Source organism: Protopterus annectens, chromosome 7.part0 (genome assembly GCF_019279795.1).
Source record: "Protopterus annectens isolate FY-2018-M chromosome 7.part0, PAN1.0, whole genome shotgun sequence".
NCBI lineage: Eukaryota > Metazoa > Chordata > Ceratodontiformes > Protopteridae > Protopterus > Protopterus annectens.
In genome coordinates, this window is record NC_056739.1 from 1,678,034,281 (window position 1) to 1,678,062,173 (window position 27,893).

Sequence of the window (27,893 nt, forward strand, 5' to 3'; positions counted from 1 at the left end):
TCCCTACAACTTAACATAGTAACCCTCCCACCATACCTATTACCCACAGAGCACAATCATAAAGTTTCCCTTATAAACAAGCACATTCAAAAACTGAGAAAACTAATAATCTCATGCATATCAAAACTAGCCCTAAGTGGAGACATCCACCCCAACCCTGGCCCTACCATCTCCAACCTGAATCCTCATAATCAGACTAGAAACCACAACTTCCCCCATATTACAGCCAATAGAAAGCCAAGTGACTTCCTTCTACTAAGCCTAAATATTAGAAGTATAGCCAACAAAGTCCATGAACTCCATGCCACCATAGACTTGTACTCCCCAGATATAGTCATCCTGACAGAAACCTGGCTAAAACCTCACATTACCAGTGAGCAAATACTCCCTACAGGTTACGGCATATTAAGAGTAGACCGGCTAAACAAAAAAGGAGGTGATGTAGCTATAATATTTAAACAGCATCTAAACATCCAGATCTTAAAATCATCAGCTCCACAAATAGGCAATGAAGAAATAATGTATACCAACCTCAAAATTAACCAAAACAAAACCATCAACATAATTGGATGCTAATTCCCACCTGGCCAAAACATCCCTCCACTAAAAAACCTACTCAGCTGGTCTACCCACCATCTCCCCTAAGAAACTATCATCTTAGGTGATTTCAAAATTGACTGGCAATCCTGTTCTGGCAACAATCCAACCCATCATGTACACCTTCATGGCTTCACCCAACGAGTCCAGTCACCAACCAGGATAAATAAAAACTCCAGAAAGCACACTACCCTGGATTGGATACTAGTCAGTAAGAGCCCTCAGTCATATATAACAGGCTGCTTATTAGATAGCCTCAGTGATCACTCCCCAACATTCCTACTCAAAAAATCCCTATACCAAGCTAAACCTGTCATCTACCGTCAAATACGTAAAAAACTAAACTTTAACCCACTCACATTCATCTCATCCCTCAAAGAATGTAACTGGCATCCTCTAAAGTACCTCAATCTAGATGACGCAGTTGAGTTTTTTAATACTACCTTCCTGAACATCCTTAATTACCATGCCCCCATAAGATTTTCCAGAACCAAAGCACAACCCTCCCCATGGCTACAGAAAACCACTAAGTCAGAAATGAAAAAAAGGGATAAAGCCTGGGAGCACTGGCACAAAACCAAAACCCCCTCAGCTAGACATAAATTCCTAGAACTATGCAATAGAGTCAAAAAGCTAATAAAACAGGACAAATTCCAATACTACCAGTCTGCCCTAGACTCCTCACAACACAGCCCCAAACAGTTCTGGTCCTCCATAAACTCCATCCTCCACCCAGGTAAAGTCAGTACCCCTCCTCCTAACATCCCTCACTCCTCAGAAAATATCGCTACCTCATTCAACACACACTTCACCCAAACCATACTATCACTAGCTAAACAACACAACCACCCTCCCCTCTAACCCACACCATCAACTAGTAATCTCCCCACTGCCTTCTCTTTTTCTCCTGTACCTACCTCCAACATAAAAAAACTCTTAACTAAACTTAAATCCACCAAATTAGCAGCAGACAACCTCCCAAGTGAATACCTACAAATCCCAGCTGATGCTCTGGCCTACCCAGTATCCATCTTGATTAACTGATCTCTGTCATAAAGTTACGTTCCCACACTGTGGAAAGTATCACATATAATTCCCCTCCACAAAGGTGGCCCCTTCGCAGAACTAACCAATTACCGCCCCGTAGCTATTCTCTCTCCACTCTCCAAAATACTAGAGAGATACATACACTCTCAGGTCTCAGACTACCTCCTTACTAACAACCTCCTTTCCAGTATTCAGCATGGTTTCCGACCAAACCATAGCACCACCACTGCCTTACTCTCCTTTACTAACATTATCCTTCAGCATAAAAACAATGTCTATCTCTCCTCTGCTACTTTCCTAGATCTATCTAAAGCATTTGACATGGTCCCACACAAACAACTTATCTCTGTCCTCAATAACCTATCCTTCTCACAATCAGTCACCAACTGGTTTCAGAGTTACCTGTCTGACCGCCAACAATCCGTTGTATGGCAGAATGACATATCTCCCCAACTACCTGTTTCCATAGGGGTTCCCCAGGGATCCATCCTTGGACCCCTACTCTTCTCTATTTATACCAATAATCTAGCCTCTGCCACCAAACATGGCACACTCATACAATACGCAGATGACTCGACCATCATCTGCTCAGCTCAGTCCCTACCAAAACTGCACAAAGTCACACAGGAAGCCTTTTCCTCTGTTGAAACATGGTTATCCAATGCTCAATTAATACTCAACCCAAACAAAACTAAACTACTCATCTTCCAACCCACCAAACATACTCAAAACAACTCTCACTTTAACATCACAGCAAAAGACAACACCACTATATACCCAACTGAACACACCAAATTGCTAGGAGTGGAAATAGACAATAAACTAAAATTTGACATTCACATATCCATGACCATAAAAAAAGTCCACAAAAAACTAGGAGCGTTATACAGAAATAAGCAATTTCTCACCAAAGCAGCAAAGATTTAAATAGCAAATTCCTACCTTATCTCCACCCTACTTTATGCCTCTCCAATATATACCAACCTAAGGCAATGTGATCTAAACAAGCTAGAGACCTGCTACAACAAAATCGCCAAATTCACCACAGGGGCATCCTACCGTAGTCACCACTGTCTCTCACTTGCTGAACTGGGCTGGCTTGAACTCCCTCACCTCCTTCAGTGGTATCAACTCTCACTCGCCCACAAACTAGTAAACCATCCACTAAATGTCCCATCCCTCCAGAATCTACTCCAACCCTATCGCACCACCAGACCACTAAGATCCAGAAACAAAAATCACTTGCAGATCACTAAAGCCAATAACTCTGCTGGTGAAGCACTATTCTCTTGTGTCATAGCCAAATTATGGAACTCACTCCCACCCACAATTACCTCTGTACCATCATGCACCCACTTCAAAACTTTACTAAAAGCGCACCTAAAAACATGCTGGCTATGCCCTTGCAACTCCCACTCTAATATCATCCACCCCATCCAACCACTGCCTTTCTTTCCACTCCACTAACTACCTTGATTATAGCAAGCTCATATGCTCATAAGCCTAGTACTTATTATACAGCAGGAAATTCTCATTGTAACATTTGTTAATGTCTGTTATATACTTCACAGATAAAGATTCTAGTTGTCTACTGATGTACTATGTTCTTCATCTGTAAATATGTTGTAAGTAATTGCTATGTTAAATTGTTAATTGCTATGTAATCCAATGTAACTACTGTCTGTTTATTTTACTGTGGAGCTTGTCTCCCCGGGCCTCTGCTGAAAATGGACCTACGTCCAGTCGGACACTCCTGGTCAACAAAGTTAAATAAATAAATAAATAAATAATAAATAAATATCTCAAAGCAGCAACTGCATTTATAGTTAAATCATGGTTAAATGCTGATATTGGGTTAACCTACAAAGCCCAGTACACTATCCCTGCAACTAGAAAGATTGAGATACATCAAATACCACTTCTTCATTATAAGTCCAGTGTCCGTAAGCACTCAAAAAGTACATATAAGCACTTGCTTAAGGAAATATATACAACTGACTCTACCAATTCAGTGTGAACACATCTCCAACAGCAAATGCAAAAAGGGGTGATGAAGACACCGTTCATCTCTTATTATGTCACTGAATTAGGTCAAATATATGCTAACAGGTGTTATACTCCATTCAAGTTCATTTGCTTGGCTTAAAGCATATAATCTTTTTTCCCTATAGTAAAATTAAAATTCCTTCCTCAAACTATACAGGCCATGATCCTTTTTAGCCATTACTAGATGACAGATGAAGTTACAGTATCAGCCTATACTTCTTGAATTAGGTTTAGTAGCTAACAAGGTAAAAGGAATTTCAATTTTGTTTTTTTTTCGTAAAAGAGGGACTTGGGTTGAGCATGAGTTGTGAGTTATGAAGCCATGTTTCAGTGACTGTTAAAGCTTCCTGAGTAATTTTTTGGTGGTCACCCATGTTGTCAGATGAGCAGCTGTGTATCGTATTTGGGTAGCCTGTTGCGTGGACGTATAGAGGGTGATGGTGAAAAGTTAATGAGGAGGGGACCATCTAGTTTAGTTCATAACAGACTGCCATGTAACAATTTAACAGCTTGTCTAGCTTATCTTAACAATTTACCTCTTAGCTTACTGCTACATATTTTTTAAATTATGCACAGGAAAACTCAACACATGAATCGTAAGTAGAAAATTAATCCTGGAATCACTTTTATTAGTCAAATATAAACAATGTGGCTAATTGTTGTACTATACTTTGACCACCATGTCTAGGTAAGTATGCAACAACGACAGATCATGTCATTAAGTTGCAAAGATAATGGACAAATTCCTTCAAAGAATAAACCTGTTTAACCTTTAAAATTATTCACCCAGTTTTAGTGATCACAGTTAATAATGAATTCTGTATGTCCAATCCCCTATTGTTATTTGCATCATCCATTTGTCCTGTTAACTTAAAAACATAAGGCACCACAGATGACAATACCTAATCCTTCAAAATCAAAATGTTACTCTCACTTTCATCATTAAAACAATTATATTATACGACAGTCCCGTAGAGGCTTAAAAAGAGCTTTCTCACAGCAGACAACAAGAAAAAACTATGAGATGTTAATTAAGTTAATTGAAATAACTGAAAATACTTAACTCAGTCTTACAATATTTCTGATGGCTAATCACACAATTCCTTATTTCCCAGAAACTGTATACCAGGCTTTTGGAGAATATGAGAGAAGGCAAGAATCCTTAGTTCTGTACTCATATACTGCTAGCCAGTGATTTCACTGTTTATTTTAGAGCACATAGATTTGACTTTTCGTCAGTTACAGCTGTATTATTTACATCAATTTCTCTTTCCTACATTTGAGAGGAAATTGATTTTATGTGTGTATATTTTTAAACTGACATTGTTTTAATTGTTCAAATAAGCATTCTAGTTAGCATTTTCTATTTATATTAGTGCATTTGCTACAAGTAGCTATAACCAAAATGTGGATGAACTAAATATATATGTTTTCAATGATCTGCTCAAAGCATAAAGTATAACTACTGTGTGGCAACTGCAAAAGTTTTACTGAAAGGCGTGAAAAGAATAATGTTTGAATTTTTCTGTCATAGGTTTCAGGCTATTTTAAATATAGCAAATGAAAAAACAGAGAATGACCTTCAACACTGTAATTGTCAGGCACTGTTAATATGCAACACATTTTTCTGGAAAGTGAGGAGGGTTATAATGATGAAAAGTAGCAGAAATCAAGTACCCTGTGCTCAATGCCCAAATCTATCATAGGTGATAGCAAAGAGAATAATATTTTAAATGCAAGGGAATAAAATAAAAATGCAAAAGAGGGTTAAGAAGAAAAAAATGATAAGAATAAACAAAATAAAGTGTTAGCAAGACAAACCAAACAAAGTAAACAAGTATTAGAGGAGACCAGGACCATTAAATACACTTGTAAGTAAAGAAAGTAAAAATAAAAACATACAAATAATTCAAAAAAGAAGAAAGTTGGCAAGCAGGTAAATTTTCACAAAATTATTAGAAGGACCAGACTGAGATAAAGCAGGTCTCAGTACTAGGGACATACTGGGAGAAGAAAATGGGAGTCATGACTCACAAAAAAGATGTAGTATGTGAGAAAAAGGAAAAGCTGTGAGGACATTGATGTTATTCAGATATTAGAGTCAGCTGACGACCAAAAACCATAGGTTATAGGTCAATACTAAGCTGTTGATCCAGAGGACTATTGTTAGCCTAGCCACTATACACCAAATCATAGGTACCTGCTGACATGAATACTAACTTATATCTAGTTTCAACAACTTTCAGTGAAGGCTTGAGGGGCCAGACATGGGGTATATTTGCAATTAACTAACCTTTCATTCAAGTTATGCATAAAAAGGGTCGGGGAACTACTTTGCTTTATAGCCAAAGAAAGTCTATTTCATAAGAGTTCATAAGTACATTAGTTCAAATGCAGTGTTTAGGTCAAATGGCTGTCAAAGAACATGGATTCCTCCAAATAAGGTTCATATACTTTTCACTAACCCAAAAGTCTAAATTACTTTTTAAAGTGTCAAGGTTGTTAGACTTTTCACACTTATAGTATATTATTCCAGAACTTAATGACTTTAAGACCTAACCTTAAGATTTCCGTCTTAATCACAAAATTCTTATTATTATGTTTATGCATTTTGGACTCTCAATGTTGTACATTATTTATAACACTGGATTGTGGAAAATCGTATATGATAATATCAGCTTATAACAAATATAACTATAACAAAAATTAAACAAATTTACGATCTTATATCTAGACCCATGCTTGGTAGTTCTAGTATTTGTAATTCTTTTAGTAAAGTTCCTTTGAACACCTTCTAACACCCTTAATTGACCTTTACTATAGACACACACACACACATACACACACACAAACACACACACACACACACACACACACACACACACACACACACATATATATATATATATATATATATATATATATATATATATATATATATATATATATACACACACACACACACACACATACACACACACATTTGGTTACCTATCAAAACATTGAATGGTCATAACATCTAAACACAAAACATCAAGACCATAACATCAAAACTTCAAAACATCCAAAACTTATAACATTGAATCTCAAAACATTGAAAACTACAAAGTAACTATAAATAACATCCCACACACTGTTTACTACATTTCTGCAGGGGGCAAGCCCCCCTGCACCCCCCATAAATTAAATATACCAACTCTGAGATCGCACTACAATGGGGTTTGGAAATTAACTTTTTGCCCCACTGGAGTGCGATCTTGGAGTTGGCGTATTTAATTTACGGGGGTGAGGGGTATAGGGGGGCTTGCCCCCCTGCAGAAATGTAATAGTGTGTGGGATGTTCTTTATAGTTGCTTTTGAGATTCGATGTTATGACTTTTAGATGTTTTGAAGTTTAGATGTTATGGTCTTGATGTTTTGAGTTTAGATGTTATGAGGAGTAGATGTTTTGATAGGTAACCATACATACACACACATACACACACACACACACACACACACACAAAAATGTTGTTATATTCTAAAAGTGGTCTGATATAAGTTTTACAAACTATAAACAGTGTGATCTGATGTAGTCCTTTTAATTCTTCCTCACTATTGGGATACAGATCTGGCCCTCGGATCTGACATGGCCACATTTCACAAAAAAAAAAAAAAAAAAAAAATGAAACCCAGTGCCAGTGAGTGCCAAGCGTGCCTCCAAAGCCAATCTACTAAGCAGACATTTTAAAGGTGTTTCAGACTACTAATAAAGTCTCCGACTTTACTTAAATCAATCTTTAATAACTAAAATATTCACAAAAATAAAACAAGAAAATATGCAAATGCTTAAAATTATTAGGTATGATGAAGTCCCAGTGTTTGGAATGAAAACACGGTGATAATGTTAAGCATTTGCATATTTTAGTTTATTAAAGACTGATTTAAGTAAAGTCGGTGGCTTTATTAATTGTCTGCAACACCTTATAGTGTCTGCTTAATAGATTGGACTCAGCCACATTTCTTAGGATTGGATCTTAGTATCAAACTCCTCTCTCTACCCATAATGCTCTACAATCTCTGTAGCTTCCTTAGATCTCGTTTGCCACCTAGCTGGTATGACATGGATTCCTGGTCTCATTCTTGGATGATGATAAATCTAGTTTGTTGGCTTGTTATACTTATTCTTTCTTTAATTCTTATCTTTATTACTATTAGTCTACTCTCTTCCCTATCAGATTCACAGGCATTAGGGACTAATTAGTGTATTTCCCTTCCTTCCTGCTTGTGTCTCTGTACGGTTGGCATTTCTGCATTTCCACTTTCTTTTTTCCCTCTAGAGTAAATTGTCAGAATAAGGATGCACGCATTCTTGTATTTTATTGTTGGTACTTGCTAATTACAGTTGCCGTGTTGTTAAAGTTTGGTTATTTAGTGTGCAGCTAGTGTTATAGTTGAACTTGTTTTTACAGTTATAGTTAATCTTTTTTTCCTGTATTATGTTGAATAAGCCTACAGGATTCAAGCGCTGTTCTGAATGTGGGCATTTTCTCCAGGTACTCTGGTTTCCTCCCATGTTACAAACACATGTGTCTGGAGTGTTTCTCCCCAGGTCTAAGCTGAAAATCAGCATTGTTCCAAGTTGGACTTTCCTGGTAAATAAATGTTAAATAAAAATAAATAAACAAATAAGATTCTCCATTCTGACATGCATAGTAAATTTGTGTATTGTTTAGGGCTAGATCGCCTTCAGTCAGATTGTCAGATTTGTGAGGGATTCAACCCCTGAGTCATCGCTGACTGCAGAAACAAACTTATTCTAAAAGGTCTGTTGCCTGCTTCATCCTTATGGTCAAAGGCTCAAACAACCTCAGTTAGCCTTTCTGGGTCTTTGGAGCTGATGAAACGCTCCCATAAGACATTGAGAGCTTCATTGGAGCCTCTGACTAAGACTACTAAGACCTCAGATCCAAATTTGCCATCTCTAAGACCCACGTTTGCTCCTTCGGATCAAAAGTGCTCTTCAGATCTGTCAGGCACCTCTCATGTGACTGCCTCTCCTAAACCGACTTCTTCTACCTCAGATACAAAGATCTCAGATCTGAGAGTAAGGATCCAAACCCCAGAGTTCATCATCAGGACAGTTTCCTCAACATTGCCCTCAAAGCTGCTCCAAACCTCATCCAGACACTCCATACCTACTTCAGTTGCTTTCTCTAGGTCCTCCAGGAGTCTATCAGGTGCTGATATGGACAGGATGATGTGGTTGTTTCTAAAAACTCAAATACAGATGATGGTATTCTGAGCTCCATTCCTAGTCAGATCAGTGAGTGTCCCCACTGTTTTGATCCAGTCTCCTTCTTGGATCCAACCAGTGACTTCGGAATCCAAGGATCTTAGTTACCTGAGAGAGTTGGCTTTGGATCTGAGGAAGTTTCCCTCCTCAACTCAGATGACTACCCTTACTAGCTCTGCTCCAAGATCATTGGATCACAGTGGGTTTTGGATCCGAGATGTCAGCATTGGATCAGGGGGAGGGGTTAGGTTCTGACTTTTTCCTGACTCATCCCTTCCTCTCAGTGCTTCGGCCCTTCACAACTTCAGTCCGATCCTGTCTGGGGACTACAGATCCAGGGTGATTCCCCATCCATGCTTCTTAGATTGCCTCGGCTTCAAGGAAGACGAAGGGAGTTTCTCCTGGTCCATCAGCCTTCCAGATTGTGGAAAGGGCTTTCTCTGCTCACAGAGATCCGACCTCTTCTGCCTCCAATCCTCCCCATCATCCTTCACTGGATCTGAGTGCTGAGCCCATCATTCCTGTCCAGGGTCAGCCCGCCTTGAGAAGCCTCTAAGTTCTTCCCCCTGAGGAAGGCCCCCTTCCTTTTAATACCGACCATGAATACCCCACAGAGGAAGTTCATTGGAAGAAAATATGCAGAAGAAAGCACATTGACTCTCTAATGGAGTCACTCACAGAAGACATTGACTTTGATGCTGGAGAAGGATCCTCAAGATCACCACCTGATAATGTCCCCTTTGGAGACATCTTGGAGATCCTTAGGCAGAATGTTGGTTGGGCAGACTAATCTCCTTCTTCTGAAGAGTCTGTGTTCTTGGATGCTTTTGGTGAAGGCCCGTCTATGTCTTGGATGACCCCCCCCCCCCCGGCGGACACCCTTATTGACTTAATCTACTGCCAGGCTTGGAAGGAGCCAGATACTATTGAACCAATCCTCAAATGCCCGGACACTTTCTGGTTTCCTACAAAGACAGACTGCATTGGTCCAAGGGTGTTCCTGTTGATGTCATTGTTGTAGCATCAGCCACTAAGAAGGAGCTAGCAAAATAGAGCTCCTCTGGCTATGCGCTGAACAAGGAGCCACGAGCGATGGACAGGTTTGGTAAGCACATTTATGCCTCAGCTACATTTGCGCTAAGATCATTAAATTACTTGGAACATTTCACTCATTTGCAGAGAGATTTGGTCAAGCAGCTGTCCATCTCTCTTGCAGAGACCATGTCAGATGATGACTTCAAGAAAGTATCTCCCTAGATGGCTACCCTTTCTTCTGTGTCTAACTCTTTCATGAGACTCATCTCCCATGCAGTGGAGGGTACCTCATGGGCATCTGTCTCAGATATTGCAGTCAGAAGGCATGTCTGGATGAGGCTTTGTGACTTTGTGAAACCCTTTAAGGCATCCTTTGTCAATGCCCCCTTTGATGGCTAATCCTTGCTTGGGCCATCTGTCAAAGAAGTGAGCAGGAAGGAAAGATGCTGTCTGCCATTGGGATCAGGTTTTCTGCCCCTCAGTGTACTTTCTCCCGAAATCAGCGAGGTGGTAAGAAGACTTGGTTTTGAAAATCTCAAGGCTGTTTTCAGGATCAATGCAGGGATTCTTCCTTCAGAGGCAGAGGGGGAAGCTTAAGTGGTAGATGCTGCCCCAGAGGCTGAGGAGGGTCTGCAGAATCAGGGCTTCAGATATTCTTTCTCTGACAAGCTCTGTCAGCACTACTGAAGTACTACCCAGCTCTCTGTCTCTGGAGACAGTCAGGGGTCATTGTTCTCTGCACCTAGGCACCTGGACCAATCTGACAACAAATGCCTGGGTACTAAACATAATATCTAGAGGTTATTACATTCCAGTTTCCCTTCCACCTCTGATGGAACAAAAGAAACTCACCAACATTCTACCGAGTAAGAGGGAGCATGCAGTACTAGAAATTCAAAAACTGCTGCAAAGAAGAGTCATCTAAGAAGTCTCAACCAGAGAATAAGGATTCAGAACTTACTCCTGCTTCTTTTCATTGCCAAAGTAAACAGGGGACATGAGATCCATTCTAGATCTGAGCAATCTAAATCAATGTGTAAAGAAGTCACAGTTCAGGAAGATTAACATTCAGTCCATTCTACCACTGTTGAGCAAGGATGATTGGATGTGCTCAATAGACCTTCAGAACATGTACTATCACATCAAAATAGACAGTCACTCCAGAAGTTATTTGTTCTTCAGACTGGAAGCCAGGCATTACCAGTTCAGAGCTCTGACCTTTGGACTCACAACAGCTCCCAGGGTTTTTACCAAATGCATGGCAATAGTGGCCGCTTACCTGAGACTGAAAGAATTCCATTTTTTCTGTCTTTGGACGATTGTCTTCTAATGCTCCAACCTGGCATCAACTACTTCAGGCCAAGAACTATTTATTCCAGCTCTTCTGCTACCTGGGCATTACCATAAATCTTGCCAAACTGAACCTATCCCCCGTTCAAAGGTTGGAATTCATCAGTGTTGCCCTGGATACAACACACCAGATAGCGTCTTTGATTCCTCATTGCATAGTGTCCTTGAGACACCAAATGCGGGAAATATTCTCTTTACCAGCCCCCTTGGTGAGATTGATACTTCAAGATCTTGGCTGTATGCCAACTGCTATCATTCTAGTGCCCTTAGCAAGGTTCTTTTTGTGAGTCTTCCAGCGGACCTTGGTTGTTCCATGGTCTATTCTTTACTAGCAATTATCTGTTTCTATCAAGTTGACTCCAGTTTGCAGACATCATCTTCAATGGTGGATTCATTCAGATGATCTGTTCCTGGGCAGGCCATTCTTTCTTCCTCTTCCTATGGCCACAGTGACCACAGATGCTTCTCAACTAGGGTGGGAGGGAGTATTTTGAGGGAAAGATTGTCCAAGGGACGTGGCCTTGCTCGCAGACCAGATTGCATATCAAAGTCCTAGAGAAGAGAGCAGTTCTTCTAATGCTGCAAGCTTTTCAGGCCATTCTCCCATTTGAGATAATAGCACTATATATTGACAACATATCAGTAGTCTGGTATATCAACACACAAGGAGGAACTCATTCTTACCCATTATGTAGACAGGTTATGAGGATCTGGGAATGGGTGATATCTTCAGACAGCTTTCTTATTGCAGCACATATACTGGGGAAAACTAGTGTTCTAGCAGACAAACTCAGGAGGTTCATTCTGACCCTTCACGAGTGGTCCCTCAATCAGTCAGTGGCAAATCTAATTTTTGGCCATTGGGGCTACCCTTGCTTTTGACTTCTTCACCTCTCTCCAAAACAACAAGTGCAGCAAGTACTTTGCTCTGATCCCCCCCTCTGGGGGAGTCCCTGAGGGATGCTCTAGTTCACGATTGGCCCTCTGGTCTCCTATATGCTTACTCCCTCTACCATTGATGCTAAAGATTTTGCAGAACGCCAGACGGCTAAAAAGTTCAGTAATCCTCATTGCCCTCTACTGGTCTTGTCAGGTATGGGTCCCCTAAGTCTGGTCTCATCTGAAATATCCATCATGGATTCTGGAGCCCAGATTGGACCTCCTCTCCCATCCATCAGGGAATCAGTACCCCAATCTGCTCAGCCTCAAAATAACATCTTGGCATCTCCAATTCCAGTAATTCTACAAAGGTCCGGGCTTGCTTCTCCTATTTGAGACATAGTTTTAGCTTCTCAAAAAGCTTCTACTAAAAAAGTGTATCAAACTAAAGGGAAAAGGTTTGCCATTTGGGCTTCTAAAGAGAATATCAATCCTTTATATCGATCCTTTCTCAGCCCCAATTTCAGCCATTCCTTTCTTTCTTACTTTTCTCTTCAAGGATTAAGCTATTTTTTCTACTATAAAACATCAGATGGCAGCCATTTCAAATTTTCATACGGGAGATGTTTCTGGCTCCCTTGCTATGGATTTTTCTGATTAGACCCCCAGATAAAAGATCCTACTCCACCATAGGATCTAAGTTTCATTCTTCAAGGACAAAATCAAAAAATATTTGAACCAGCTAATGATTGTGAAATGAAATTTCTTTCATGGAAAACCATCTTGTTGGTACCTGTTACTTCAGGAAGAATAATTTCCAAATTTTAGACCTTATCATTAAAACCACATTATATAATTTGTCACATAGATAGAGTTTCTCTCCGTATCAATCCATCCTTTATGACAAAGGTAGCCAAAGAGTCTAATATAAACCAGTCTATACAGTTGCCAGTCTTCTTTACAAATTTTTCTAACAAGGGCGAATATATTTTAATTTTGCTTGAGTTTCATAGACAACTGCAGTTCTACCTTCATAGAACAAAACAGTGCAGAAAGTCTGACCAGCTATTTGTTTCTTTCTCACCTAACCATCTAGGTGAAGGCAGTTTCCAAAGTTATGTTGGCTAAATGGATTACTAACAGTATCTCACTAATTTTTTCAAAAAATGAATTGAAATTGCCTTGTCCTCCTAAAGCCCATTCTACTAGATCTATGGCTACATCATCAGTTTTCTCCTCCAGAGCATTGATTGATGATATTTGTGCTGCAGCCACTTGGTCAAAGACTCATACCTTTGTGACACTTTAAAAACTGGACATTGTCTCCAGAAGTAGAGATTCTTTTGGTTCGACAGTGCTCCGTCATATCCTTCCTTGAGGCCACATGAGAGTAGCTGGGGATTCTGACCCAGTAGCGAGGAAAAATTAAAAGGATAACATCAAATTTAAAAGTTCATTTTCATTCTTCCTCACCTTCCCTCCCAGCCATATCCCAACCTATTGACTTCTAGAGGACCTTTTGGATTTATAGGAACCTTTACGTTCCTAGACTGAGCCTCTGATTTCTTTCTGTCTATACTGTCTCCTTATGCAGTAGGCAATAAGGCAGCAAACACAATCTGTGGAAGGTACAGAGATTGTAGAGCATTACGGGTAGAGGGAGGAGATTGAGACTAGGATCCAAGTATAAGAAATGCAGCCAAGTCAGATCCAAGGGTTCAATCTGTTACTCAATAGTGAGGAAAAATGAAAATCGACAACACAGATGCTAAGTTATGGTAAGTACATAACTTCTAATTTTCTTCCATTGCTGTTAAATTCCTTAACAAATATCACATTTGTTTAATAGCATTTGTTCTTATTATATATATTGCCAGCAAGCCCTGAGGGTGTTATTAGGTTTGTGGAACTGTAGGAGGTCACAAAGGACTGGATCCTTCGAGGCTGTGTAAGCTAGACAGAGGTCACTTATCAAGAGTCTGTAGGAAACAGAAAAGAGAGAGACATTGCTTTAAGGTGGTCTGGGTAGCTTGCGGAAGGCATGCCTTTGATTATATTAGTGAGGAACTGCTGCAGCTGGGTCATATGTTTAGATAGGTATATAGCAAATGGGCCTTTATACTCTGTTATGGGTCTGAAGAAGGAGGAGTAGAAAGGGGTGATAACTTCCTTAGATCTGGAATAAATATCTCTGGTTATTATTCTGGCAAGGTAAAATGATTTTTCTAACAACAGATGATCATCATCTAAGGATAGTTTGTTGGCAACAAAAGTGCCTCATTCCCTAATGGCTGAGTCAACTTTCAAGGGGTGTCGGCTATGTATTATATGCATAGGTGCCCCAATTTTTGCCTAAGTACAAAAAGATGCAATTCTTGCCATTTAGGTTTTAGGCTGTAGTACAGGTGCCTCTGTTTAAAACCAAATACTATTCTTCCTAGTACTCTTAACTCCTCTTATTACATCCTATTTCCTAACCTTCTATGAACAACCCATACACTCCATCTCTTTATTTCCCTCTTTTCAAACGTCATCATCTATAACACCTTCACCTGTGACATTCCAAAACCCCATCTATAAATCCAACTACACTCCAGCTAAATTTCACAGACTAACTCATATTAAATTTTATAACCAGAAAACAAAGAAACTTACCTACTACTTTATCATAAACCTTAAACCCAAACAACAAATACTCTACAACACACTTTTAGATGGAGAAATTCATCCAAACCCTGGCCCACTGCACACCCAGACCTTAACTACCAAAGACAATGACAACCCTAAACCTATACCAACAACCACATCTACCAACTCTCTCACCATAGCTCATTTGAATATACGTAGTATTTGCAACAAAATTGCACAACTACATGCACTCCTTGATGTCAACCAATTTGACATCCTATGCCTATCTGAAACATGGCTAAAACCCACTATTAAAGACTGTGAAATTACCCCACCAGGATATAATATAATTAGACTAGACCGCACAACAAAAAAGGGAGGAGGTGTTGCTGTTCTTTACAAAACTCAACTACAAATCAGCACCATCAATCTGAACCTCCCCTTAAACAATAACACCGAACTAATATGCTCTAAACTTCAAGTAAACAAAAGTAAAGCCATCTATATTATTTGTACATATCTCCCCCCAGGAGATAACATTAACACCCTTGAGTACATTCTCAACTGGCTCGCTTCTAATGTCCCAAAAGAAATGATAATGCTAGGTGACCTAAATATCGATTGGAATCACTGCAACCACTCAAACCCCACCTCTCATATTAATCTCCATGGTTTCTCTCAACTAATTTCAGGCTGACCAGAATTAACAAAAGCAACAATAAAGACTCCATTTTGGACTGGATACTTACTAATACTCCCCAACAAACCTACACTTCAGGCACCCTACCAGATGATCTAAGTGATCACCTATTAACCTATATTATTAGAAAAAAAAAACATCATCACTTTTTCTACCTCATTCCATACGTTACGCTCAAAAAAAAATTTAATCCAGAACTCTTTCTTACACAACTACACCATTGTAACTGGACTCCTCTAAAGTCACTACCTCTCAATGATGCAGTGCAATACTTCAACTCCACATTCTTATCTATTTTAGATCAGCATGCACCAATACGCAATATTAGAATCAAAACCAAACCTGCCCCCTGGATTAGCAACAACACTAGACAAGTAATCATTACCAGAAACAAATACTGGGCTAAATGGCTTACTTCTAAGAACCAAGCTGACCATCAAACCTTTAGAGAATGTAGGAACAAAACTAAAAAAGCCATACTATCTGACAAACAGAACTACTACCTTTGTCTACAACAAATATCCAATAAGGAACCTAAAAATTTTTGGTCCACCATTAATAATCTTCTATCCCCAGGCCAGTCAATCACACCCAACCCACAGGACTCTAACCCTGATAACCCTATACAAATAGCTAATGCCTTTAACTCCTACTTCACAAATACTATACAAAATATGGTTAGTCACCTATCTCCTGACACCTCAAATCTACATCCCTTCTCTGTAAATACACCTCCCACATTTCACTTCCTTCCCATCCCCACATCATATATTTTATCACTACTGCAAAAACTAAAACCTTCCTCCCCCTCTGAAGACAAACTCCCTGCTGAGTTTCTGCAAATAGGAGCTAAAGCTATTGTTTATCCTATTTTTATACTGATAAATAGATCCATCAATCTAGGAACTGTCCCTGATATCTGGAAAATATCCCACATCATCCCACTACACAAAGGGGGAAACTCTATTGAACTGTCTAACTATTGTCCCATTGCTTTATTATCCCCTATTGCCAAAATCTTGGAAAAATGTATCCATAAACAACTCCTAAACCACCTTCTCCAAAACAACCTACTTGCGAACTGTCAACACGGCTTCAGACCTTCCCACAGTACCACCACTGCTCTGCTCTCATTCACAAACACCATCAACACTAACCACAACTTAAACAATCTTTCATCTGCACTATTCATTGACTTGCCTAAAGCCTTTGACATGGTGAATCACAAAATGCTCTTACACATTCTCAATTCTCTCTCACTGGATCCTAACAGCATTACTTGGTTTAAATCTTACCTCGAAAACCGTCAACAAGCAGTAGTCAGGAAAAACTCGCTATCTGACCACCTTCCTATCTCTCTAGGTGTTCCCCAAGGCTCTATCTTAGGTCCACTTCTTTTTTCCATCTTTATCAACGACCTTCAATCAGCTATCCCTTTTTCTAACTGTATTCAATATGCAGATGACTCCACTATTATCTGCACAGCTACCTCTCAAGCTGAACTTCAGTCTCTTACCCAAAAAGCCTTTAACACAGTAGAACAATGGTTCTCCCAACACTGCCTTCTACTCAATCCAAAGAAAACAAAACTTCTACTCTTCTCACCAACACGTAACCAAATCCTTTTAAATTTCTCTATCACTTCCAACAACAATACTAGTATCTCTCCCGACACCACCACAAAACTACTAGGAATTACAATAGACAATAAACTCAATTTTGAAAATCACATTAACTCTACTATAAAAACTGTGAACAAAAAGATAGGAACCCTATATAGAATCAAACCATTTCTTACCCCAGCTACTAGAATTACCCTAGCCAAAACCCATCTAATATCTACTTTACTCTATGCATGTCCTATTTACACCAACCTGTCAAAAAAAAACCTTACTAAACTAGTTATATCCTACAACAACATTGCTAGATTTGCTACCGGATCTCCTTTTAGGAGCCACCACTGTATTCATCTAAGACAACTTGGCTGGCTAGAACTTCCCAATCAGATCAAACTACAACAACTAATAATAGCTCACAAAACCTTGTACCAACCCACCAAAACTCCAATACTCACCAGCCTTATTACCCCTTATTATAACCTTAAACATCTACGCTCCTCCAATAAACTCCTGATCAACAGGACTACACCTAATAACTCTGCAGGAGATGGCTTATTCTCCAACTCAGTTGGGAAACATAGTAACAAATTACCCGCTGATATCTCATCCCTGACTTCTCTTCCTATTTTCAAGAAGAATCTCAAATTGTACTTTAATAAAAAATGGCTATGCCCCTGCATTAACCCAGACTAGCCTTGCTCTTCTGTCTCCTATCTCCCTTTCCCTTTCCCCCTTCTTTACCCAATAACCCAGTTGATGTTTCCTAAGCTCCACAACTACACATTAAGACAGGGAACTTACCCGTTGAATAAGTACCAAAAGTTTTTTTTTTCTTTCCTCTCTTCTTAGGTGTATATTTTGCCTCTCTTTTCATAAAAGTAACTATTTTTTAGACCTAGGAAAATAACCTATTCCTCAACTCACCCTATTCTTTCTCTGATACCTTTCCTATATTTCCTTCACCTCCTTTCTTACTTTATCCTTCTTTCATATTAGCTACTTTATAAAATATTGTTCTTTGCCCATCCCAAAAAAATATATATATATTTCCTTTTTTATTTTGTTTTTTCCTGCTTAGTGTTTTACTGTTATAACTCTTATGTAGACCGATTTTTTATCTGTGTATTAATACTTGGAGCTTTTCTCCCCGGGCCTCTACTGAAAATGGACATATATCCAGTTAGACTAGCCCGGTCAACACATGTAAAATAAAAATAAAAATAAATATTAGTCCTTCCTGAAGAATCTGGAAATCAAGTAGGAAGTTATTGACAGCTCCATGTTTGCAGTAATCTGCAAAGTTTGGCAGCTACAGGCTGTTGATGTCAGCCTTGGCAGCAAAAATGTAAATACAAAACAGAAGTTGTTCAAGGACTGATCCCTGCAGAACACTGCTAGTAACTACTCTTTTTGAAGAAAGTGTTGCCCTCACTCTAGTAGATTGGGTTCGGTCAGTTAGCCAGTTTTCTAGCCATTGTATAACATAGGAGTTTACATTTATTTTGATTAGCTTGTCCAGGACTCAAGCCAATTCAGGTTTTTAAATGCAGATCCTGCTACTTGTATCTGTGCAGCTTCTTTGAGCATGTCACTGATGTATTATTAAACTTGGGCAGATTGTTACACTGCCTACCAGGACCTGGCCAAGTGACCTTTGATGCTATGCCAGATACTACCAGGTGATCATTCCTACAGGGAATAGTGATATTAAAACAGAAACCTAGATAAACCAGCAAAGAATTTGAGAGAAGTTACATTACACTGAGTCCAAAGTTCTTAGATGACCTATAGGAATACAAATACAAAAACTGAATGGATTAAAAGCTATATTGCACAGTGTTTAAAAAACAACAAATGGAACATTATTACACATCTTCAAATAGTAGTGCAAGTTTACTCTATGTGCTAATCCGAACCCTACACAGTACATTACATTATTAAAACTCTTTAATTTAACAACACTACTAAACAAGACAGACAAACCACAAATACCAGTACACAACCAGCATAAAATATATCTCCTTCTTTAGCCATTATTCTAACTCTTGGACAAACACTCTCAGTCTCAATGCCAAGACTTTTGTTATATCAAAAAGGTTCAGTATTATCATCCATTTGCAGTTATCACAACCACATGTACATCTCACTAAAAGCAACATTCAGTGTTGCTTCTTTTGTTCAGTCCTGCTCTCAATGAATGCATTCTATAGCATCCAGCAGCAGAAACAGTAACCATAAATAAAACTCAAAGTGTGTACATATACACATGTAAATACAGATAAATAATTGTGTGTGTGTGCACGCGCGCTTGTGTGTGTGTTTGTGTGAGCATGCAAAAGTGTGAGGAACATAGGTAAATAAAATAGGTGGAAGGTACATGTGTAACATGCATAAATGTTGTAGAAGAACTCATTTCATAACTCCCTGTAATAACAGTACAATATATTACATGTCAAAACAAACTCACAAAATGTTCAATGATGTGTGTGCTTGTGTATGAGTATGTGCAGACAGCTTAATATAGCCATGCAATTGGTCATTACCCTTCTAATTAAACCCCCTCACTCCAAGGATTGCAAAGAATACAGGCCATTGTATGCCTTCTCACAAAAATATAAAAAAAAAAATCTATAAACAAATATTTAAACATTAACAAATATGAGCAACTCCATGACCGACGACATAGACTCTGCAACTTGTTCAACACCGTGAGTACCCTGCACTCAGCCACTGATCAATGGAACACTCTGAATGAATTTAAATTAAAACGTGACCTGTTCATAATCTTTAAGATGGTCAGTTACAGCCTTTTCCACATAAGCTAAGGAAGTTCAGCATTGGTAGTCCAGAAACAAAAAGGTTCCAAAGCTATTTGGAGGACAGGAATTTTCATGTATATCTAAATAATTGATTTTTCAATCTAGAAACCTTTAATGTAGGTACTTTCCAGGGATCAGTTCTTTGGCCTCTGTTATTCTCACTTTTTATTAATGACTTGCCTTCGGACCCAGCTTTCTCAACCAAAAATAATCAAGTATGGGGATGACCTCCTTCTCTTACAATCATGCAAAATGCTAACCTATCCTCCAGCAGAAACTGCAAAACAATTTCACAATGATATGTAACTGGAACCACAGCAAGGAACTTCTCATTAGTATCTTAAAATCTAGGATTACGATTTCTGGAACTTCACAAAAGCTTCTAAAAAACCTGCATACATGTAGCCAGCAAAAATAGCGGTGGCTTGCCAGATGTAACACAACATAAATACCGAGGAAGAACCTTAGACTCATCTCTGCCTTTCTCAAAACACAATGACAACAATATCAACCAAACTCTGCGATAGCTTAAAACTAAGCCAGAAGAATAAAACCAAAAGAAACAAATCTAGCAGGTGATGCAGAGTGTCAAAACACTCATGACCAAACAAAACCAAAAAATACTCTAAATAAATGACATCAAAGACACATAAATTGTTTTCATTCTTTTTAATTTCACATCTTCCTCAGAATGAACCTTCCTTTTCCAGTTAGGGGTCGCCACAGCAGATCATCTGTCCACTCATGATTGGCAGTAGAGTTTTACGATGTCGTGTTGCCAGCCTGTCCCCCAACCTTCCACGAAAGGCACACACATGCCCGCACTCACATCTAGGGCCAATTTAGAGTGTCCAATCCACTTACAGCATGTCTTTGGGATGTGGGAGGAAACCAGAGCACCTGGAGGAAACCCACGCAACCACAGGGAGGACATGCAGACTCCGCACAGAAGGAACCACATACGATGATCGAACCGGAGAACCTCTTGCTGTGAGGTGACAACACTAACCGCTACACCACCGTGACCGCCTAAATCCACACTTTATAAACTATTACATCAAAATCATTTGACATCTTCTATTCTTCAAATATATAACTGTTGACATAGTGTTCCTTCAACTATCCTTTCTGCGCCCGTAACAGAATAGTAATTCTTTGAATCAGCTAGTCACTGCAGTAAATAAGCTGGAAGTAAGATTATTACATGCAGACACAATCAGAACAGCACCTCTAGATTTAACAAAACACTACTCTAAATATTAGAAATCAAGCTTCAGCTGCTCAGATAAAAATCATTAATTTGCTTTTAAGCCCTTTAAAAAAAAATCAACGTTTTTTTTAGTGTTCTGTAAAGGATTCCAGAACATGTCCACATGTTTTTTAAAAATCCCATCACTAAAGGCACTGTGACTTTTACCCATAAATGAGTACTGAATGTTCCTTCCCAGAGTGTGCCATCATAAAAAATTACTGATTTCATCATTTGTATGAAGAGTTTAAAAAACATTAAATGTAAGATATTTAGCCTAGTTTGCAGATCCACTAAACACAGCCTAAGAGTTATGCAGTGATGACAACAGCTGTCTAATGAGTCATAAAACCTAGCCCTCTATTATCTGCAACAATATGTTATAAAAAAAAGAACCACTGAAACCGTGGGACACAAACTGGACCTGATGAAATTCTCACAATCTCCTAGGTATTTTAAAAAGGTTTCCAACATCTTTGTTTGGCAAAAAAGGATATGCATACAGGACAGGAATATGTCGGTGTCTGCTTCAAAAATATTAAATCTATTCCTATAAATATTTAGAAACCTATTTTCTCTCAAACCATTATCAAAGCAAATTACATCCGGTTTGAAGATTAACCTAGTGTATATTAAACAAGTCACTTAAACACAGAGGAGCATAATCATTTATACGTTGTTAGTAAAAAGATTTGCCTAGAACAGAGGCATATTGTTAAAAGAGACAGTGAGCAAGAAAGATAATAAAGATAATAATATTGACCCTGCAGTGCATCAAATTTGAAGCTGAATTGAGATGATAGTGAGTTTTCCTATTTAAAACAGATTTTCTGCATTTAGGTAGTGCTTTCTTTAACTACATTCATGCATCGAGGATGGGGGCATTCTGGGGGAAATTATATGTATGCATGTATGTACATATTTATTTATTTTCTTGTTAACACAGTGAGTGAACAATCCAAAGATATTTCTCAGCCATAAACCAAGCCCAGAAACACATATTACAGATCCCCATTGTAGATACCTATTACTGCGTCCCTTGCTGTGACTGGTTTATAGTCCTGCACTAGTGTTAGCAGACAAGCCGCATCTCATCTGATTTCATAATGCGAACTCTTACATCTGTTCATTTTTGCATTCTTATGCTCATTCATCTTGGTGCAATGTCCTCATTTTTCTTAAAAAAAGATGCATGCTTACAGATCAGATCTATAAAAAAAATCTGTTGGCATTTATTTTTCTGTGAATCATCGCATAAATAAAACCTCAGTTTGTGTTTCTATTAATGTTTCCGGTTGGTTTGAAAGTTAATTCTTTTATGTATGTTTTATAGATATCCCATCCATAGACCTCGTGAGGGCTGTTATGGTGATAAAGATGAATTTCCTGGTATCAGAACATATGGTATAAGAGAGCTTAATGAAACATATGATGTTTACTGTTTTGCGGAAGAACTAAATGGTGAGTGTTTCTTTCCATTGTGAGTATAAAAAACAGGTTCATATTTAAATATTATTTACAATATTGACACATTTTCTAAAAAATATTTGCATTTTTTTCAGAGGTTGTATTTTCTGATTTCTAACTACATAAACTTTACAATATTTCTTCTAGCCTTAAGCTGCCTATGAATGTATTTGTTTATCTCTAAATCTTTAGAGACCCAACGTCACATAGGGAATTCATAAATACTTTCTGCATCTGTTTAGGTATGGTACGTAGCAAAAATATATACCAGACCCTCACAAAATATATAAACTTGCACAAATGCCATGGAATATTGGTCCATATACAGTGCAGCTATGCAAATTAGGTGGTCTATCATTATTTGAAATTCACAAATGGATGAAAAGGTAATATGTACCATTTGGGGGAATAAGATGAAAATATATGACGGTCCAATTACTAACAAACAGCATCAAAAGAATGAAAAAAAGTGATGTGCATGGTTGCCACACCCATTAGAAGTGAAAATTTTTCTAGGAAGTGTGAAGATGTACTTATTTGTGAGTGCTGACAAATGCCAGAGCTATCACTTAGCATTGTGTAAAAGTATGCATCTCCATAACTTCTGCGAGCCTCCCTTTGCTATGTTTTGAAAAGCAGTGATGTATATAATCAAAGTAAATGTTTGCATTTGGAAACATTAGTCAGTGCACCTGTAAATTTGTAAATGTAAATTACTATCTATTAAAATTAGGGAGATACATACTTTTACACAATGCTAAGTAACAATTCTGGCATTTATTCCTGTTAGAATAGAAGGATTTGTGTTAGCAGCAGTTCAGGATGGCAGCTTCTATGGTACTGAAAGTTAACAGCCACCAGCAGACTTCAGCCGCTAATGTTTATTCATGAATAATCAACAGGTATTGATCAGCATGCGTTATGCACATTGCTGCATTGTTGTAGTCCTTTTGCAAGTGGTTATTAAGGCACATTTATTCTTATTTTAATTACTTAGACAGACAAGCTGATTGGCACACATCCTATAAAGTCACTTCGTAGTACTCACAATTAAAGGACTTGCTTACCTCGAGCCACATGTGTATGTAGATACTATGGGTGTCACACCCACAAGTATGGAAAAAAGCTTGTTGATAGTTTATATCTTTAACTACCTGCAATTTTCCCCACAATCACTGGAGCAAATTAACAGAGTTAGACAATGCCAATAATACTATACTTGGAGTTTGAGCTTGTTTTAGAAGTTTTTTAAACTAGTATTTGGCACTGGCAGCAGAGGTAGTTTACTGTTTTAAATTATTACCTGCTTGACTGGCTCCTGTCCCGAGCAAGCTGCAAAACTACAGTTCCCTGGTCGAGGCTGAATAAGCACTTGTCAAGGTTACACTAGTAAATGAGATTGGAGAAAGAGAACAACTTAGTTTTGTGAATGGCCCATTAACTAGCATTATTAATCTCATTATTTTTATCATAAAATTCTACAATAAAGTGAAGTACCAGTAAACTTTAAGGGATAACCTGTTTTTAGGATTAAAGTTTAACATTTTGAAATTGCAGTTCCAGAGAAGCTTCTTGGCTGTCATGCTCATTTTAACCATGTTTCTAAAATCTGTACTGATTGGCAGTTTGTAAGCTTAGAATTATGTGACAAAAGAAACCCTCTCCTTCACCCCTTTTGTGGGAGAGCATTAGACTTGTCCCAGTTTTGTATTGTGCTCAAGTAAGCTGGTTTTGATTCATATCCAAATGTGTAGTAGTCTTTTCAGAGCAACCTACAGACATGAAGGTGCATTCACTTTGTTGAACTTTAGTTTACTGTTTTGGTTAAGTTTGATTTTGTAGTCATGTGTCCTTCTTACTAAAATATTTTTGTAGCGTCAGTGGTGAGTTACAATAACATTATGCAGCATTTTATGTACATTATAAACTGACTGTTTTGCCCTATATTCTGTTAGTTAGATATTACAACTTTGCTTCCAATGCAGTGTTATAATAAACCTTCAGAGCTGAAACTCTATGGCTATCCACTTCAGCTATTGAACACAAAAGCATAAAAGCTTTAGTAGTGTAATGGCATATTGTTAAATTTTCCTTTTATTCTTAATTTACCCCTTCTCTGTGTGTATTTTGTCAGTGTACCATGCTTAAAAAGTGGCACTGTGCTCTCAGCCAAAGCTGTTTTCAATGTAAATGTAGGAGGAGCAGGGCTAAATTTAAGTGCAAAAGCATCCGCAAATGCAGGAACAGCACCACTGCTCAGCTCCTTGTGTGTGTGTGTGTGTGTGTGTGTGTGTGTGTGTGTGTGTGTGTGTGTGTGTGTGTGCGTGTGTGTGTTGTCTAGCATCAGACATCTTCTGTCCCTCATTTCATAGCAATTCCCAACAGCTTTTTTGCAAGAGATCGTCTTGTGGGCACTACTGTTATTCCTGATAAATACAAACACATTGGTGGAAGCTGGTTAATATGCTCAGAAGAGCCCTAAATCAGCATCCCTAGTTCCCTCGCAGACTCATGATTTGGCAACAGTCGAGTGCCAAACAGCACCACCATCTGGCAGGGTCTCACTTCTGTTTCACTTTTCCTTTTCACTCCCAACTTGCACTACCTTGCCTAAAGAAGTTTCCGTTCAGTAACATTACTAGGTTTTGCACAGTTGTGTTGTGCACAGCAGATCATTGTAGAACAACATGAGCATGTCAAGCAAGATAACTGAATGACAGCAGCACTGCTTCAGAGCCACTGAAGACATGCATATGCCTTCAACGGGAGTAGCACCACAATCAGATCCCCTAATTTAAATATATTTAAATTACCTATCATCCACAATCATGATCAGTATGGAAACAGTGGTTCTAAAACTTTCCTGGCCATGTCTATAGGACATCAGGTACACCGTGCTGGCTCCAGTGGCACAAATGTAACAGAAGGTACTAGAAATCATGATGTTATTTGCCAAACAGCATTATCCATGTTTGCACAGCATCCAATTTAAAGAGGCAGAATAATGCATATAGTGCTATCTAGAGAACAGCATTTTATCAAGAAAGAGACTTAATTATCATAATGTGAGGTTTGGCAGTCTGTACAATTCACAACCACAAAGACAGGTCCTTATATTCTGTAACAGTAATAATGGGTGTTTTATGAATTGTGCACCTTCTGTAACATGTACACTACATAACTCCTTGTATGGGACTGAGCACTATGACTGTGACTTTTGTGGCCTATTTATATAGTGATGCACCTTTGTTTAACTCCATTTAACAATTTGTGTTCATTACAAGTTTATAAAGTGTCTGCTCCAGGCATGCTAACACTTATAAATGTGTGTGCCTGTGTGTGTAAAGCACTTTGTGGATGGATGGAGGGATGGATGGATAGATATATATACATACATACATACAAACACACACACATATTCATGTATGTAATAGTTATGTCTATATATATCTATATATCTATATCTATATGTATCTATATATATCTATATCTAATCTATATATATATCTATATATATATATATATATATATATATATATATATATATATATACATACACATATACACGACAAAACCGACTAGTAGAAACGTGAAGAAACACTAATAAAATGCAGAAAAAACTTCAAAAACAAAATTAGCCCCGAGGTGGGTGCTACAGGAAACAAACACTGGAGACAGGAGCTGATTGCTGAGCGCTTTTGTTCGGTTTTATTACTACGAACTTCTTCAGAGCGATACATTAAATTAAAATACTTTGCTGCTTAAATAGTATTAGGAATGAGCACAATTGTACAAATGAGGTGTAGGATACAGAGTTTTGATTGGGTAACAGTGTAAAGAGACTGGCTAAGTGGACCAATGCAAGAAGAGGACAAGATAACCAATGGGAATGTACAGAGTGTATGTGTGGGCGTGTTAGGAGTACTATCAGCCCAACCATTTTAGTGCACATTTCACATCAATATTTTCTATAAGTCCCGGTGCCATTTTGTCATCAAGGAGGAGTTGCCATTTTAATTATTTTACTTCGAGTAAGGTTTCACAATCACCATAGAATTCTTGTACTTGTTCGAGAACAAAATACTTAAATTTGCTGAAGTTGGGGCAAAGGGAGCTGTGTCTGCCTAGTGCATTGCGTTGATCTTTCTTGCGGACTGCCCAGAGGTGTTATTTGGCTCTATCTGAGAGCTTGTGAGCGGTCTTTCCTATGTAGAAGGAGCAGCAGGTCTCGCAGAGGCAGCGTAAAATACAAAAGCAGAGTGGCAGTTGTAGGTGCCTTCGAGGTTAAAAACTCGGTTGATGTGTTGAAAAGTGAAGCTGGTGCCTGTGTAGATGAAGAGGCATACTACACATCTGTTGCATGTTTGCATGCCTGTTTGGAAACCAGTGGGTGCCTGTGTGTCGGCATTGGGGGGATTCCTAAGGATGGGTGCTTCTGTTTTGTCAAAGAAATGCCTAAGAGTTCTGGTCCTCTTGTAAGCAAAGGTTGGAGCACTGCCTAGGGCTCAAAAGGTTACCTTATCAGCCCTAATTATATTCCAGTCCTTGATAATGATGTTTTTATAGGGAGCAAATCCCTACTAATGGGGGCTGGAAAACTACAGCTTCTGTCCATGCCCGTCACCATGTGGTCCAGTTGCTTGGGGGTAAAACCATGAGTGAGGATGGGTCTGTATCTCTCCTCATGGTGCTGGGTGACTTCCATGGATACTTGTGAGATCAGGGCGGGCAGGTAGTTTCTGTTCAGAAACAGATTGTAAAGGAATTGGCTTTCCGTACGGAAAGTGTTGTCGTCTGAGATTAATCTGGACAAACGAATAAACTGTCCCTTAAGCACATTCTTTTTCATAAAGTGCTGGCTCCAGTAGTCCAGGAAGTTGTTGTGGTATGTATTTTTGCGGAACACATAGAGCTGATTGATCTTGAGTGTGGGTCAATTGAAATTTGTGTGTCAAACGAGACATGGTTACTGTAGCCTGAGACTGTAAAGTCTAGGTACGGGATATTGTTTTCAAGTGTGTGAAGGAAGGAATTGAGTTCCATTTTGGTACTTTCCCACATGAAAGAAATGTCATCAATATAACGACGGTAGAGCTGAACCTTGTTAAAGCCTCCTAGGTGTATCAGGGACTCTAGTTCCCACGTGCTAACCACCAGGTTGGCGAAAGCTGGGGCCATTTTG

The 27,893-nt window shown here is 38.7% G+C and overlaps 1 protein-coding gene across 2 annotated transcripts in view; it reads left to right on the plus strand.

Moving 5' to 3' along the window:
- The window catches only part of ACAN (aggrecan), a 538,406-nt gene that overhangs the window by 164,586 nt on the left and 345,927 nt on the right, over window positions 1-27,893 (plus strand). For both annotated transcript variants that reach the window (XM_044078192.1, XM_044078191.1), the window contains exon 5: window positions 22,578-22,705. In XM_044078192.1, coding sequence (XP_043934127.1) covers window positions 22,578-22,705 — 128 coding nt within the window. The remainder of the gene's footprint in view (window positions 1-22,577; window positions 22,706-27,893) is intronic.